This window comes from Bidens hawaiensis, unplaced genomic scaffold (assembly GCF_021521415.1).
Source record: "Bidens hawaiensis isolate Kalapana, Puna unplaced genomic scaffold, B.hawaiensis_p1.1 tig00090427_1, whole genome shotgun sequence".
In the NCBI taxonomy this organism is placed as follows: Eukaryota; Viridiplantae; Streptophyta; class Magnoliopsida; order Asterales; family Asteraceae; genus Bidens; species Bidens hawaiensis.
Window position 1 is genome coordinate 7019 of NW_027504399.1, and position 19118 is coordinate 26136.

Consider the following 19118-nt stretch of genomic DNA (forward strand, 5'->3'; position numbering starts at 1 on the left):
ACAACACACAAAGATTAAATAATAAAGAGACAAGGTAGGTTTCTCAGTAGTCTATTAACGTTTGTTTCTTAAAAACAAACAAAAGATTGAAGCAACAAAATAAAAAGAGGAACAAACCACAATCATATTCATATTCATTGGAACCAATTCAATTTATAATATACTCTTTTGAACAAATTAGATTAGATGAGTCGAGTTCCGGCAACAAAGCTGATATTTGTATATATAGTATTTTTCCTTACTTTTTGCAACAAAATGTGTATCTTTTATGTGGCATATTTCAATATTACTTTAGTCAAGCAAAAACAATCATCCTTCAGTTGACTTGTAGTCTTAACATTGTGAGTTCAATGATCATTGGATGATAATCAAAATACACTCATAAGCGGTTGTGAGTTAGCGCTCATCCTTTAGTCGCTAACGTTGCTTCTTTTTGTCGATAACTTACAAATATGTAAAACTTAAAATTCTAAGATATTCTACAGTATGTTGCAAGTACGGTAACTAACCTTTTGTCCTTGTATTTTTAATAAATTATTATTTTTAAGGTTTAGTAAAAAGTTAAAAACGTTACTGTGTGATGTTAATAACTATGGGCCAACAGAGCCAGAAACCCGGCCCGTGGTTTGGAGAAAGCCAGATGACCAGACCCAATACCCGAGATTAGGAAGATATAGAACCCGAAGACTGGCCCTTAAGTTGTGTATCGGGTTTCAGTCATTATACAATTCGGTTTTCCAGTCCTGCGCTATAGACCGAAACCGAAGTTTAGTAGCAACCTGTTCAATCCGATGGTGCTGTTCGAATTCTATGCAGTCATATCTTTCAATCGAAAACTATTTCATCCCTAAACATTTCAAGGTGCTGTACTCTGTATTTTGTCAAGCCTGGGCCGACTATGTAAAAAAAAATTTTTAACTAATATCGGGTTTCGATTTAATGTGGCTTCTGTAGAGTACAAACCCAAACCCGACCAAAATCAGAACCGAAATAGAAGATTCAATTCTAGGGTCTGTTATGTCAGGTTTTTGGGTACACACCTAATTGTGCTCACCCCTAGAATATTAATAACTTTTACGTGAAATGATTGCCACCGAATATATAAGCAAGCAAAGTATAAACTCTGGGGTGCTGCTACAAGAACAAATGCTTCCTTAAAAGTTAAAACTATCAAAAAGGAGGAAACAAAAGGAAAGGAGAAATACTTCCTCTCAAAGGTTGAGCTTCTGAGTATATATAATATATAAATAACTATTTTTAAACAATTAATAAAAATCAAACAAGCCTGAGCCCGATCCGTACTTGAAAATTTTCTCATGAGCCGAGCTCAAGCTTTAGATATAGCTCTAAATGAGCATGCTACCAATTGCAAAGTTATCAACTTACCGGTACAAACTTAAAACTTACGTTGACCGATAAAGCTGTGATGATCTCATAGTCAAACGGTATCGAACAAATTGTTGATATGGTGCAATTTGTACAAGATCATGTGTATAAAATGAACTTTGTACATCCTTCATTTTCTTGTATAATGAACAATGGAATCAGACATTCCTATTATTGTCAACCTGTGCATCACCCGAAGCTGATTCCTTTCCCGGGAACTGAATGCTTGGTTCCCAGGAAATGGAATCAGAATCTGCGACTTCTGTAATAACAGTGTCACGTGCAGCACTATCGGGAACTTTGGGTTTAAGCAGATTGGCATCAGTGATTCCATTGTCATTCTGCAAATCATTCAGTTCTACTTTGGAACCAGAATCAGCATTGCCAGTTTCTTTAACTATCGCGTTCATATCCAGTATCACGTCTTTTGAAACGTTAGGGTCAGATTGTTTGTCTGATTCCTTTCGCGATGATCGGATTTCACTTTCAGAAGGGTTTCTAGTACTGGAATCACCATTCTGTTTGGCTGTGTTATTTGATTCCAGTTCCAACGATTTACTGCCTGCATCACAGATTAAGAAACCAGTGTCAAGTACATTTAAAAGTTAAATGGAGAAACAGAGTTGACAATTTTGACACATTACTCAATGTATATGTGTGTTTTATGTAAAGGAATCAAATAAAGAAAACTGACTAAACAGGACCCCACTGAAAGTCGGTTAAGCTTTATTAATGCATACAACCTCCCAGAACCATTCAAACCAAAGCAAGTCGGTCGGTTTGGCCGGTTAAAAACCCAACCCGTTAGGTCTGGTTCGAACCAGCCATGTAAACCGTACCGGCCGTTTAACCTTCACTATTTATATAGTAACATTTAAGTTTTTTAGCATGCAGTCATGTATATGTATTATAATAAACTATTTATATAATTTGCATACAAACTAATGATATAAATTTTTTTTGAAACTGGTTCAAACTGCCAAACCGAACCATGAAACCGGTAATATTGGCCGGTTTGGTTTGTTGATCCCCAAAACCGGACCGTGAACACCCCCAATTTTGTATTAAGATTTAATTCTTAATTATAATAATATTTTCTTGTATCAACTTATCATGTTTAACCAATATAAAACGAAAATTAGAAAATTGTTCGTGGGTCAACCGAACCCAACCTAATACATCCGCATTCAAACTGTTACATTCATGTCTAACCCTAAAAACCCATTTTGACCCATTACCAGACTGGACAACCCGCCCATATTACCACCTCTATCAAGATAATTATGTGAAAATGAGGTTTTTGGTTTGATGATAAACCTGTCTGTGAAGTTATGTTGGCTCTTGAGGTGCCTTTATTCATTAGCGGCTTATATAACATATCGGTTCCGGAAAAACCAACATATTAATGGACCTCATTTCTTGTTTCTCTGATTTTTCAAGCGGGCTGAAGCCGAAAGCATTAGTCCATGTATGCAAATGTTCTTCAATGGCGGGAATAACCAATTTCTCAACTTTTAGAGAGGAGAGAGCCTGAAAAAAGATAATGTCAAATTCTTTCCCAAAATTACTTTAAAATTGTAAGTATGATAGGAGTAATACACAATAAACAATGCAATATATATGCACGCACACACACACACACACACACACAATCTCCTTACTGATTCAATGGCATTCAATAAGCGACGACACATGCCTTGGCGTCTATATGAATGGCGGGTCCCAATGAATGGCATCTCTGCTAGTTGGGTCCCGTGTATCCTAAGAATATTATCAAATATAAAATTAATAGTTTTATTAATAAACAGTGTCTGAGTATTCACACACACTAAAAAGCAAACTTTTAGAATACTAATAGTAAAGCAGGCTACCTGATGGATGCAGCACAAATCATTTCATCACCCTTGTCCAAAATGGCTGTGAAGAAGCCACTATAGTTCAACCGACTAAAGTTTGATCTAGAAGATGTATATAAAAAATATCAGCTAAGACCCAGAGAGTTTGTTATAAGTAAGATATATACACAAAAGACCCATCCCCTCTCCCCCCCATCAACCAAGTCAATATCACAAGAGGTGAATTCGACCCTTTTACCAATGAACGAGTGGACTTAGGGTTGTCTTTTATCTCAAAATTTTAGCTGAAAAAGAGAATAGACACATTGAATGCCTCAAAATCTAGCACATACAAACTCCTAAAATATTTTTTTCAAATATTTAGTTTAATACTGCATAAACATTGTTTTTTTCTTGCATATAAGTGTTTTGAGTGTCAGCCCAAACCAGCCCAGCTAGAGGTATAAATGAGCCGAGCAGCTCGTGAGACGTGAGCTACTCTGAATCGTCTCGCTAGAAGCTCGAACTGAGCCGAGGTTAGACGAGCCTGAGCTCGAGCTCGAGCCCAAGATTCACTTATCAAGCTCGACTATGATACTGAGCATAAACGAGCATCCCATTTATATATCCTTTGAAATATATTAAATATATATACATAACAATTAGTATTATATGTAAAATTATGATAAAAATAACTGAAAAATATTTATTATGTTACATATAATATGTTAGAATCATAAATATATAAAACATAATTATAAATGTATATAAACAAAACAATTAAATAACTACTACATAATAAACGAGCCAAGCTGGAAAACCATTCACAAGTCAAGCTTGAGCATTAGAAATAGAGCTCAAGCTCTCTCAAATTAAACAAGCCGGGCTCAGGCTCGGCTCGTTTACACCCCTAAGCCCAGCCCAGCCCAGCCCATCTGGATCCGTACTAATTAATAGCCAACAGCTTACCCACAATTGTAGACAACATTATGAATTAGAGAAATCCCACTTCTGCTGTCAATAATAGGCAAGAAACACTCATCCATAACAGACAGAGCAACTGCCAGTTTTGAATTGGATTCTACTCTTTGAGAAAAGTTGACAGATGACACATCTGGCAACGGATCAGATCGACGAATGAGATACCACGAGAATCCTGAATCCAATTCATGTTTCACCCACAGAATCTTCTGCAAGCGATTGTATACCTACATGTAAACCATTGTATTATATTAGCATAAAGATTCATTCTCTCTAAATTGTATAACATTTACCACTAGCTAAAATATTCTCTAACTGTTTATTAGTTACTTAGTTTGAATAAACAATTTTAATTGAACACTTTATATAGACCTATGAAAAGGCCTGTAAATGAACCAAACGTTCAGTTAACTGTTCGTGAATTGTTCGGCAGAAGGTTTGCTTATGTTTGTTTATCTAATAAACCAACGAGCACGAGCACATGTCTCATTCACGTTCATTTATGTTTGTTAGTTTACGTGTGTTTAACTTCATTCTTCTGTATATTCAATTAAATTTTTTAGCCCCGCTTCAGTTTAGTCTAGTTTTATTAACTTTTAGGCCCGACAGATAAAATGTTCTCGTTAATTTTAATTGGTGTTTGCTTGGTTTTGTTGCTCTATGTTTAGTTATATTGGAACGTTCATGTTCCTGAACCGTTTGTTTATACTATTAACAAACGGACACAAATGAACATGAACACACTCATTTTCTTAACAATACTTCAATTGTATTCCTTTAAATAAAATCCATAAATCAAGAAACTTTTGTACCTCTCGACACTTCCGTTCACAAAAACGAAAACTCAGTTCATTAGAATCAATACGCATGTCAACCGTTTCTGAGCTGCAGGATTTATGATCTACAAGAACAATAAGTTGCATTTCAAATTTTTAGCCCAATGTTAAACAAGACAAGAAAAAAAGATTAAAAGGCCCTTCTGGAAGAGTAATGTTACATTTTTTCTCACACAGGCGACATGTAAGAAGTGAATTTTCAGGTCTACTGCTCGCTTTAGTGCTATATCTACCAACTCGTCCACAATATTTGCATGCACAATTTGGACAGTGCCAATCGCCTTGCGGAAGCATCTGAAAGAAGAAGAGAACAGAATTTGTTTATTTTCGTTTGTTTAATAAACAAACAAACATGAACATAAGTCTTCATTTATATGAGCATTTATTTATATACGTTCATTTAAATTCGCTTATGTTCATTCGTTTGCATTCATTTATGCTCATTACTTAAGGTTTGTTTAAGTTCGTTTGTTGATATATACATATATTCATTTAAACTTTTTAGTAGTCTAGTTTTTATATTGTTTTAGGCCCAGCACATTGTTGTTCACATTTTAACTGGTTTTAGCTATTGTTCCCATTTTAACTGGTTTTAGCTAAGTTATGTTCGTTCATTTACATTCGTTTATGCTGTTAACGAACGAAAACAAACATGCTCATTTTCTTAACAAATGAACGGGACAAAAAAACCCTGTTCATTTAATTGTTCACAGGTCGTTTGTTGGGTTAAAGTAAAACAAACAAACATGAATATGCTCCTTTCGCGTCTATCCGGTATGTTTACAAGCTACATAGATAAAATCAGTCTGTACAGAGCAATCCCATATCATTTTCTCAAAAACATTTTTACAATTATAACTGAAACCTGCAAATAATGAAATAACTCTAGATGAAAATGTGTAATATCAGCCATCCATTATACCTGCATATCTAAGCAGCTGAGGTGGAAGGTTGATGGACAGCCATCACAGCAGATTAAATCTCCACCATCCCCACATTTCCCACACGTATCATCATTAGGATCATCACCGTCAACATCTACAGCATGAAACCCTTTTCTCTCTGACTCGTCTTGTTTATTCCAACCATCAATCTGACACTGCATTAACGACTTAGCAGACTTTACAAAAATGTTTTCAAACGGCTTCCCAAGCTTGCTTCCTGCATGAAGCTCGAATCTTGATATTGTTATGATCTTGCTGCAACAATCACAATGAATCCCATCTTCAGTTATCCAACCTTCTTGCATCACCCGTGTTCTTCTAAGATTCATATATTCCACCTTTTGACCAACAGAAAGCGTTCCAGAATCAATCAGCCATGAAAGCAGGTTCCTTTTTACCAAATTATCCTCTGAATCACGAACCAGCAAAGTAAGTCTGTTCTTTTCTCCATGTACAGTATGAGAATTGGTATGAATAGTCGACTTCTTCAACCCATGTTTTTGCAATCTTTCCTTATCAAAACCGCTGCTTTCTTCATGTCGTCTTTCTAATAACTTAATAGCTTTTTCATGCGCAAGCTTTTTCACTTTAGCCCTTTTCGACTTCCTACTAATGCCAATACCTTCATGTTTCCCGTTATTCTCAATCTCTCTTTCAAGTTTCTTTCGTGTCTGCCTCGTTAACTTACTAAGTATCTCAGTCGGTAAAGGCGTAAAGTCTCCACCCTCTTTCGAACCATCTTTCTCTTTCTTTTTCAAAGCATCATAAGCTTTCGTTATCGACCAATAAGCACTTCCAGACGGACTTATATACACGGAATCCAGATAATCTCTACCCCTTCTCGGTCTGTAATCTATCGTCCATCCTGCTCCTAGTAGCATATTCTTAATCTTCTCACGTAACAGCTGCTTTTCAGTGTAATTAGCCCGTTGAATCTTCACTTCCTTAACACTCTTCATTCGTGCCTTCACTGATTCTTTCGGTTTACCATCCTGTTCATTCACATTCCGTAACTTGAATTCATCATGATCCTTGGCACTACTAGCACTTCCAGGTTCCCTTTGACTCACATTTCGCCTACTTAACACCAACTTATGTTTCCCATTACTAACATCCTTCACCTCTTGTTCGAATTCGACGGAACCGGTCCCAATCTTATAAACGTTGCGCCTGACCGGCTCATCACTGTACTCGGAATCACTGATCACGACTCGAGAACGCTTCAAATTAAACAGCTGCTTATCGGTAAAGCCTACAACACCTCCAATATCTTTCATGGCCGTACAAATGCGGGAAACATGAACCCTAGGGTTTGGAAATTGAGATAAAAATTGGGGAAAGCAAATATGTGATAAAAATTGAGATTGAGAGTTTACTGAATAATGATGGATGAGATCGACTTCAATTTCACCTGAATTTGGAGATTTTGATTTGGTTTTGTAAGTCTTTACTTTAGATAATTGGTACTCTTTAACTTAAAAGGTTAAGTCTTGGTGTTTGTTTGGCCTTTTAATGAGACCATTAAGATGTTAATATCTGAATCGGTCATATTTGAGTGTGTTTGGCTGGTTTTAAATTTACTCCTGAATGATTTTTCTAACCTCTTATTCGGTCAGACACAACACAAAGTCTGAATGAGAAAGAGGACCAAAATACCCTAACCTAATAACGTTGCTTCCTCCCTCCCAAATCACGTGTGATGCTGCTACCAGCCCTCACTACATATCATGCTCTTGCTACCAACCCTTTGAAGCAAGAAACCCTTCGAAACATCGATCTCATCTGCTACCTAGGTAATTTCTTTCTCCAATAACAATTTGCCAATGTTATTTCTAAAATTGATGAACCGTTTGGTTCGTTCTTTGTTCTCCCATCTGCTGCACATAGGGTTGGTCATAATTGTTAGAGATTAGGGCTTATTCTGTTTCCTTTATCAAGTTTTTGATATTAGGGCTAACATTTTTAAAGTTCTTGAACTTGTTGAATTCTAGCACTTACATGCTTTAAGTTCTTGAATTTGTTGAATTTTTGCACTTACATACTTATAGACTTATTGAATCTTGTTGAATTCTTGCACTGACCCATTTTAGATGTTTTATATTGTTTCAAAACTTTGTTTTTTCTAATGATTTTTTGTCACAATCAAGCAATTTGATTGTCATAAAGATAAATTTGACAACTTGATCATAAAAATTTTACTCCAGTTTCTGTGTTCGATCATAAAAATATCAGGTGACGCCAATGATGATCGATGAAGACAACTTCATAATGCTCGGTTATGATTAGTTTCAGTTTTCGGTTATGTAGTAATTTGTATGTTTCTACATTGAGATCCTCAAATTTGTGTTTATATGTTAGGTCAATTAGTGGTTTTATATTTTACTACAACTGAATTTATATGATAATCAAATGACATTAAGATATATGTTTTGTAGCCTTCGGCTTCAAAGAACTCCATACAACAAGAATACTAAATGTACTAATAAGTTCTGAGATAGAATAAGAATCCCATTATAGAATTAGGAGCTCTAGTTGACGTTTTTTTCGGGAATTTGAAGAACATCCCATTGCAGCTGCTAGTGTCGGTCAGGTGAAAACCCGTCTTTATAACTGGTTTTAAAATCTTGTTAAATTAGTTTTAGTGGATATTTTTTTCTTGATATGGATGGACTTTATGAAGATTTTTGTTTAAGTGCATCGTGCGATATTACAAAATGGAGAGAAAGTAGTTGTTAAAGTTCAAAGGCCCGGTTTGAAGAAACTTTTTGACATCTATTCAAGTAAGTACCAGTATTAATACGTATTTTTGTTATTTTATTTTTTTTACTACTGATTCAATCACACACTCTTTTTATCCAGGAAATTTAAAGCTAGTTGCAGAGTATTTTCAAAGAAGTGAAATTTTTGGTGCTCCTACAAGGGACTGGATAGGTGTCTATTATGAATGTGAAAAGAAATGAAACTTTGGCTGCAATAGGCGAGGTATGCATTTTATTCTTACCTACGAGTGTGAATGAAACTAAAAAAACTGATATGTAACCAAAATAAGCGAACCCAAACAAAAATCGGTGGTTTGTAAATAAAACTGAAAAAACTGTTTTGCAACCAAAATAAGCGAACCCAAACAAAAACCGGTGGTTTGTGAATAAAATTGAAAAAATTGAGGCTTTAGCAAGTTGTAGCCTTGCATGTGTTTAACGATGTTTGTGAATGGATTTGGGATATCTTAGGTAACATTTGATGCTTGTAACATAATAGAAGTGTTTATTTTTGGTTTGAGCCATGATTGGGGATGTAAATAAGTTTTGGGTCGAACTGGGGAAGAACCATTGTAACATCCTACTTTTGGTTATAATAATAAAATAAATTTCGTTTATTTTATAGTGTATCGTTATCGGTTTAGATAAATAAACTATAAGATGATGGGCTTGGACTTTAGAGGATGGAATAAGAGATGGAATGGGCCTTAGGTCCATGGTCTTAAGGGAGTATAAATACCCTTAAACCCTAAACCTTTCCATTTTTATCCATCTCTACACCATAGCCTACATCATTGGAAAACACACACAAACACTATCCAATACCCCGAACCAAGATCCGAAGGTGAAAACCCGAGCTTGTTGGTGCTGGAGCGTCGTGACAAGCCAAACCAACTTCAAGACTTGACTGTGTTCGTAGTTTGACTCGTTTAAGGTACGTTTATAATTAGAAATCATTCATTTAGGTTCGGATTTGCCTGGGAAATCTTAGATCTGGATGATTATGGTAAAAACGAACCCGATGCATCAAACCTTACTGAAAACCATTAACGATTGATGGGTTAATCAATTGATAAACGAGCCGTAGGTGCTTAGGTATAAATCTCACCCTCTAAACATGGATGTTAGATGGATTTGATGATTAGGGTTTGTTAGCGCTGATATTGCGAGTCTATTGGTACCAAAATCATGTAATTTCGTCATGATTTGAAGGGTAATTGCAGATCTGAGGGTTTGTTGACTATTAATTGTTCATATCAATTTTGACTTTGGCCTTGAGTCAAAGTCTGGATAAGAACATACGCCAATTCGTTATGATAGATAACGAATCAGGAGGATTCGTTATTCACCAATTCGTTAGGATAAGATAACGAATCAGGAGGATTCGTTATTCACCAATTTGTTATGATAAGATAACGAATCAGGAGGATTCGTTATTCAACAATTCGTATATTAATATAACGAATCAGGTGATTCGTCACTCACCATTCGTTATGCTAACGAACCAGAATAACGAACCATCTAATGAAAAATAACGAATGAAGTTAACGAATCAGATCACAGAAGCATAACCGCAGCCAGGGGCTCTACCCCTTGGACCCCGCTAGGGGCTACCGCCCCTAGAACCCCGCTGCCAGGGGCGCTTCCCCCGGACCCCTGTTCGTCGGGGGTAATAGTTAAACTAGAAAAGCGATAAGGATAGTGATAGTTAAATTGATACGTGTAATTGCTATACAGTTAGTCGTGCACAGCTCAAGAAAGAAATAACCATAAACGGTGAACGTAACCACATTCAAGTGAGTTTCTAGCCCCATTCCTTGTTATGTTTTCGGGGCTGTGTGCATACTCGATGTGATAGTTAATACACTTACCTTAAATGGTAAGTGTATGCCATGTATGATTTGTATGTTATTTATGTATATCTAAATGTGAATGAAATCTTGTCGGTGCGTGAACGATCTTCGGATATTGCATGCACTTTCAGGTGATGTTTTTTATGATATGATTGTATATGTGATGGATGAATGATGTATGTACGTATGAACTTACAATTATATATATGAAAAGGTATGGCATGATAGTAGGAAAGAAAGGGAGACCGGACCCTAATAATATTCGAGGATTGAGTGTACTGGACCATAATAATATCCGGGGATGGAGGGTACCGGACCCTAATAATATCCGAGGATGAAGGGATACCGGACCCTAATAATATCCGAGGATGGAGGGCACTGGACCCTAATAATATCCGAGGTATGTAGGGTAAAATGCCCTTTATAATGTAAGGTTAGCTATGAATGTGTATGGATGAATGATGAACAAGTTATGTATGTAATGTGTACCTTCGGGCACGTATATGTGTATGTAAAGTAAGTTATGTGATTAACTAGAACTCACTTAGCGTAGCTGACTTTTAGTATGCACGCAGGTTAATAGATTGAGACAGATGGTTTGAGATGGACACATGGCAGGATTGAAGAGGCTGGCATCTGAAGATTTGTCATGATGTTTTAAATGTTATAATTTACATTATGTTTTAAAAGACAAGTTTTGAATGTTTGTAACGAATGGTTGATTTTATATTATTTCGCGAAAGATTTAATTAACTCTGATATTTAGAACTGTGTTTATGAGTAAATCCAACGTCCAATGTAGCGTACCGGTAACGGGGCCTTACAAGTTGGTATCAGAGCAAAGGTCGAGAGATTTAAGCATCCTACGTGCTTAGACTCGAACAGAGAATGGGATTTAAGTAAGAAAAGAAAGAAGATGTCAGTTCAAGATAGCCATGTGTCACTGTTAGAACTCCTGTTCGTATCAATCCGGTAACAATAACAATAACAGATCTCAGATCTGTGTATAATCGATTAATACATTTACATAGATCTAGCTCATAATTACCTTAGATTAAGTGTTGTATATGTTTATGTATTATCAGTATATATCAATTGTTTGTATAAAATTAGGTTGAAGATCGAGAGAGCGTTTTGACCGGGTTTTGATAATTAACTCTCTCAAAAACTCTTGTTAAGCGTGAACAGTGTTCACGTATAAATAGAAGATGAACCTAGTTCGTTAACATCCCCTAACGAACTAGAGTTCGCTTTGTTACATACACTTAAATAACGAAACACCCCCTGATTCGTTAACATCCCCTAACGAATCAGGAGGGAATAAGCTTAAGTCTTAGTTCGCTAACATCCCCTAGCGAACTAGACCATACATATAGCGAACTAGACAATAATTAAACTAATTATTACATTAAATATTAAACGAAAACATTAACATTAATTACAAAGACTCAAGACGCAAAACCGTGCACTAACAGACACCCCATCGTCTTGAGATCTTTGTCTTTAAATTACTTGAAGCGCTTGGACTGCCAGTCTCTGCAACTATGAATTCCAAGCTCATGACATACACGAACAACTCGTTGGAATTGCATAGCCAGGTCGTAGTCTTCATGGCGCTCGAACAAAATCTGATTCTTGTGGAGCACGTCATTGTCTGTCTCTGATAAATTAACCAACCACATTGGGTCGATTATCTTGATGAGCTCAGTCTTCAGTCCTCTACCAAGAACAATGACGGCCTCGCTAGTACGGTTGTCATAGTACCAGCGGTTGAACGATAGATACATATTTTGAGGCATCGTCTTCACAGGAACTTGCTTCATTGTCTTTGGCGGCTTCACCTTTAGGACAAGTTTCCTCTAGCCAGTCCTAGGATCAATCTCATCAATACATTTACGCCTAGGGACCTAAGGCTTGAAGAACTTGAAGCCATGATTGACCTCGAACGGTAAGTGTTAGTGAAACCACTCAGCTGTTCGGTAACCCCCACGATTGATAAATGGACGTCTCGCGAGGGTACGAACATCCCACCGCGGCAAAGTAAGAACATCTATTATCGTCTCGTAGTACTGGACCCCCTTCTCCCACTTAACTATACATACTTTAAGCTCAGAATCATAGAGCCATGAGAAATATCACCATGTACCTTGGAAACAGTCTTGAAGGAGGTCACTTGGTTTTCTTTAACCCATGCAGCAGTAGTGTCTTTACGTTCTTGATCAACGTATTGATACGTACTGATGATTTTGCCCACTTTCTGACGTTTGAACCATCTTGCAATATCATCATCAGTTATGAATTCAAGTGACTGAACTGTCCGCTTACACTTCAACACCTTTTCCAATTCATCTTCTGTCGCTTTAACTGTCTGTTCATCAAATACCGGAGCACCTTGATCAACATTAGTGTGTTGAAACAAGTCCGGATACTCCTCAACAGTTACATCTTCCATCTCAACATCCTCATCTTCATAAATAAAGTCCGTATTTATCTGAATTGATGGATCATCCGATATACCTTCCTCATTCACCACCTCGACATCAGGCTCAGTCTCTAAAGCAGTCAACTGATCGTCATTCAGCCCAAGCAGTATAGAAATATGCTCCCGCGTCAGAGACCTATCCACAAACTCACCAACCTCTATCTCATCTCTGTTCACCACGCTCCTAACCAACCCTGATCCATCCATAAATATCACAGTATTAGCCGCAATCATCTCAATTGGCTTGGCGGCAGTTGGATCTCGATACACAATAATCTGTTTGATCGAGTCTTCACCACCACTAGTACCAGCATCGGAAGATGAACCATAAGATTGTTTAGGCTCACCTCCTGCACCAGACTCATAAGGATCTTGATCATCATTTTTGATTTTCTTAAGGGCATCTTCTTTGCAAGTCAATTGCAAAATTAATTGTTCTTGTTCTTTCATTTTCACCCCCTGAGACTCAACAATCGCTCGCAGCGCTTTGTCTCCTTCTGACAAAATGAGATATAACTCATCATCCGTCTTTGATTCTCCATAAGACGTTCTTGATTCTGCCGGTCAGCTGCCATTTGGTTTTCATAAAGATGTAGAATATTCAGCAGCATCTCAGTCTGACGGTTTGGTGGCAAGTTGTATAGGGAGGGATGAACAGGTTGAATCGGTCTCTGAGGTCGAGTGATTCTTATAAATGAGACATCACTTGGAGGAGGTGGAGTAGGACGAGGAGGAGGAGGCCTCATGGATGGTGTTGAAGGGATTGTTGACAATGTAGTAGGAGGCCTTGGTATTTCAGATAACGCCATTTGAGGAATTAAAACAAGCCTTTCATGGGACACCATCGTCGTAGTCAATGTAATCATCGGAGTGCTAGTAGTAGGCGGCAATACCGAGCGTTGAGGCGTTGATTGACGAGGTGGTGGTACACCAATAATTACCCCTGCCCCAGTGGAAACACGTCTTTTCTTCGATGGCTCTCTAGTTGCCATCGCTTTCCCTTTCCCCTTTCGTTCTTGTTGAGCTGCAATGGTGGCAGCTAACGCAGCTTCAACTGCAGCTTGTTGTTCTCTAAGAGCTGCATCACCAGCTCCACTATCACCATCATTACCGTCATCATTCCCATCATCATCTTCATCGTTCCCACCTTCTCCCCCTTCACGCTCGAAATCCGAGTCGTCATGGATCTAGCGTTCATCAGGAGGACATACATAATTAGGATTAATTATATGACCAATCATTCGTTTATCCCAAGGCTTCTCTTTACGATACACTTTCATTCGACGTACCGTGTCTACCTTCATGTGTTCCAAAGGAAGCACATCATCCCTCAAAGCTTGATTAATTACCAAGTTTGGAATCAAATCTTGAATTATCAATTATAGAAATTGGGGATACATTAGAAACCTCTTCGACTGAGTCATCTGTTGAACTTGTTCTTTCAAATGATCAAAAACCAGCTCAGAACAGTTAAATGGCTTGTTGAGTATAAGAGCAACAAAAGCCGATTGTATACTGCTTCTACATTCATCAAATCCTCCACGACGACCACTCATGCAATGAATTTAAACATGAAGAAGATACTTGTATGGTGGGCATAAACCATTCTTGTTCAACATAGATTTATCAATATCACCACCATAATGTAGACGTGTAAACAAACCCTTGATCAATTGCTTGTCAAACTCACTCGGGTTGTTATCGTTGTCACCAAATCGAAGCACATGACGAACCACTTCCACATCAATTGTAATAACATTTTGATCAATCGTGGCTCGAATGTGTTTTTCTCCCTCAACATACACAGCAGTATTCCAAAACTGCCTGATAATGCTTAGATAGACTTTAGGTCGAGCGGTGATTGCATAATGTATTACTGAACGTCTTAAGAATGTCAGCATGTCTCCAAACTCAGCCACATCAGCAATATCTTGATCATCGTAAGCACAAATGTTGTGTTTTGTATCATATGGCAATAGAATAATATTCTCTTGTTGTTCTTGTTGCCCTTGATCAGCAACCGGTGGATCTGGATTTACTTGATCAGCCATTTGAACTGTATAAATATGGATGAATGTAAGGAATGTGAATATGTAGAATACATTTAGCAGACACATATATATATATCTAATTATTTATAAATGATGTATTTACTTTCAAATGATATGTGTAATTAATGTATATACGCGTTTAGACGGTTGAAATACTTTAATCAATTTAAATGTTAATTTTAAATTTAATTAAATAAATAAAAATGAATGTCATTCATGTAAATATCACTCTAATTCGTTACCATTTAGTAACGAATCGAGCGATTCGCTATCAGGTAAATAAGCTAACAAAGTAGACTTAGCGAATTACTATTCAAAATGACGAACTATGGATCTAGTTCGTTATACTTTTAACGAATCCACATCTGATTCGTGAAGTAATTTATTCGCTGAGCTAGTTCGTGTATTTCTTTAACGAATTGGACACGAATTAGTTCCAATTCGCTAAAGATAACGAATGGTCAATAAAATTAGACTTGATCTTTGACTTGCATAGTCAAGGTCAAAATTAATAAGAACACCGAAGGTCAACAACATAAACCCAGCTACAATTAGCGCATGATTATCGTCTAACAATCAAAATAGCAGGTCTATGTGTCTCGGAATTGCAATACGAAGCTCACGATGTTAAGATTAAGGCTTAACACCGTATCCTAAACAAGAACAATCAATACATTAAACAGAGTCTAAAACCCTGAAACAATAATCATTCAATCGACCTGGCAAACAATAATCAATCGTTGATTAAAGTCTACCCAGGGTATCGGAATCGCATTCCAATCTCATTGAATCATAAATAAGCAAGTTTAGCGTAATAAATCATAAATAAATCGGGTTTATAAACTTAGAAAACCCTTAGACCATAAAAATCCATAAATAATCTATCAAAACACAGTCATTTTTGACGAAAATCACATTGCAGTGATCATCGATACCTTAGAAACACAATGGTATTCTTGAAATGTCGAAAATTGAAGGTCGAATTTCAGAGAAAATTTTGAATAGAGTGACTTTAGGATGAAGGAACAGATGAACAGTGAAGGATTGTTCGTATATTTTTGTCTTATATAGTCTAGCACACTACCCGAGGTACACATTGTACGAATTACGCAATCCGTTTCAATTATAAATAACGAATTAGATAATTCGCTATTTCAGTTCGTTACCTTAGAGTAGCGAACAAGACATGACTTGTGTCTTGATTCGTTAAATATGTATAACGAAGAAGGGATGATTCGTTACAGAGTGCGGAAGCGAATCAGGTGAGCGAACTTGAAACCAGTTCGCTAAAGAATCACCTAGTTCGTTATTCATAATTAACGAAGTAGATTTTTAATGAATTAAAACTTTATTTAATTTTAAATTAAATAATTAAATGAATTAAATAGTGAATAAATCAAATTTTAACTTAAAAGCATTACCGAGAACCTTTTTATCTCGATAATTGTATACCTTAAAATACGTTTCACTTTTACGAAACATAACTTAAAAACATTAAATAATTTGTAAAGTAAGAAGAAAAAAATATTTTTGGTATTTTGTAAAAAAAAAATTAAAGAATGTATTTACAAAGAAGCATCCGAACATAAAAATTGGATAATCTTTTTGTGTTTTTCTATGATTTATCAAAAGCAGTACATATTTTTGTGTTTTTGTTGAGTTTGAGCAGAGAATCATATTGACCAAAATGCCCTTCCATCACAGTTTTATATTTTAGTGATATTACAACTGGCGTTAAGTCGGTCATTGATATTATTGTCCACTTAAATCTTATAACAAACCTTCGAGCATTTATGTGATATGATTTATGGTTCAATTAGCACACGGAATATCAGAAACTATCAGCCCCTAATCTCGGTTCAAGCTTAATTTGATTTTTGCCAAATCACCCCAATTTGACTTAAACCATTATAGTGTTGATCAAAAATTTTGATACCAATTGTGAAATTTTGAGCAATGCATCAAGTTTTCTTTACTGTGAGTGAGTATGCACGAGTCCATCTGTCGGCTTACATACATTGTATCCCCTGGGGTTCGTTTCTTATTGGTATTGAGACGCATGCAAGGGAGGAACAATTGTATGATTAACAACGAATTTTGATCAAGTCAGTAATTTAGATTGTACGGAGTACAGCAGTGATCAAGTTAAATGAATTTGGGTTTACTCTAGAAAGCGAGTGAAATATTCATGCTTATGAATACCCAGATGATTAAGCCGCATAAAGATTCACAGTTTCCAGAATCCTAACGCTTGTTATTTGCTTTATTATATTTTTGGATGAACAACAACTATAAGGCTTGAATATGACCGGTTATTACATTTCTGCCATCTTCACCGAGACTTTTGCTAGAGACTAACACCTCTTTCAATTTGGCTTTTCTTTAAGTTTATATCACTTACTTTACTCTATCAGCTTGTTTAAGACCTATCAATGCACCAATGGTTAAGCACTCAGTCTTTTAAGCTTATTTCTTTCTGGATTTGGGGTCAAATAATCAATGTACTATCATTTTCTCTTTTTGCTTCAAAAACTCAAAATTTTGAGGAGCATAAAACAAAATAATTTTAATTGCCCCAGTTAATTTAAGTTTATAAATTAATGGCTATCCTATCCATCTACAAGTAGAGAACATGACCAAAACATGCAAGCACGCTTCACAAACTTAAATAACAATTTTCAGCTAAAACTAAAGTAGAAAGCTTAACAAACGCCCCAAGTACTATCCATTTGTCAGGTAAATGGCTAACCCGAAGATTTACAAGAAATTATCAGGACCAAACATATACAAGTATATGTCCTTCAAAATAGAAGCAAATGACATAATTTTCAGCGAGCATAAGCAAAAATCTTTTTTGTTTTTCTCTTTACAAACTAAAACACAATCTTTTTGTCTTTTCGGATTTTTCTTTACAAAACAAGAAAAATTCACATTCTTTTTGACTTTTTCAGAATTTTTCTGTACAAACAGAAATCACAATCTTTTTGGTATTTTCTAATTTTAACATGTTTTTGGGTTTTCAAATATTAGAATAAAACAAGAGAGAAAAACAAGAAAGAACACTATATTTTTGATTTTTCTATGTTTTCTAATGTTTTTGGGTTTTATCTCTACAAAACAAAAAGCACAATATTTTGTATTTTCTAGAATTCACCCCCTAAAACCTAAAACAAAATAAAATTTAAACTAGAACAATAAAACAAGTAAAGATAATTATCCAAATTTTAGGATCTCAGCAAGGGTCTTCAATCCATTTAAAAACAAGCAAAAAGTTAAAACGTGTTTTATCAAACACTTTGGTAAATAGGTCGGCTTTTTGAAAATCAGTGTGCGCTTTCTCAAGATCAATTAATTTCTTTTCATAACAATCCCGTATAAAATGATATCGAATTTTGATATGTTTTGTTTTAGAATGTTGTACGAGATTCTTGCTGATACTAATAGCAGCAGAGTTATCAATCAAGATGGGAGTAGTAAGAAACTTCAAACCATAGTCGTGAAGATGTTGTTGTATCCACAAAACCTGGGAACAGCAACTCGAGGCTGCAACATACTCAGCTTCGGTGGTTGAAGTGGAGACCGTTGTCTGCTTCTTACACTGCCAGGAAACAAGCCGGCTTCCTAAGAATTGACATCCCGCTGTAGTAGACTTAAAATTGATCTTGCATCCTCCATAATCTGAGTCTGAGTAAGCGGTAAGATCGAAAGTATCATCTTTGGGGTACCATAACCCGATGTCAGGATTTCCCCGTAGATATTGCAGAATACGCTTGACCGCTGCCAGGTGAGTCACTCGGGACTAGCTTGGTACCTAGCACATAAACAAACAGCAAACATTATGTCGGGTCGAGAAGTAGTTAAATACATTAAAGAACCAATCATGACACGATAAAGGGTCGGATCAACGGTATCCTCCAATTCATCCGGTGATAAATACCAATCATGACACGATAAAGGGTCGGATCAACGGTATCCTCCAATTCATCCGGTG

The 19118-nt window shown here is 36.3% G+C and overlaps 1 protein-coding gene across 1 annotated transcript; it reads right to left on the reverse strand.

The window, feature by feature from the left end:
• Positions 1 to 319: 319 nt before the first annotated feature.
• On the reverse strand, positions 320 to 7418 carry LOC143607925 (increased DNA methylation 1-like). Its single transcript, XM_077083191.1, has 8 exons — positions 5961 to 7418; positions 5200 to 5332; positions 5015 to 5103; positions 4191 to 4429; positions 3258 to 3344; positions 3048 to 3147; positions 2704 to 2916; positions 320 to 1948 (listed from the first exon to the last, which is right to left on the reverse strand). Exons 1-7 carry the CDS (start codon positions 7257 to 7259, stop codon positions 2746 to 2748), a joined length of 2118 nt encoding a protein of 705 aa, XP_076939306.1. The 5' UTR covers positions 7260 to 7418; the 3' UTR covers positions 320 to 1948; positions 2704 to 2745.
• Between the last annotated feature and the right edge of the window lie 11700 nt (positions 7419 to 19118).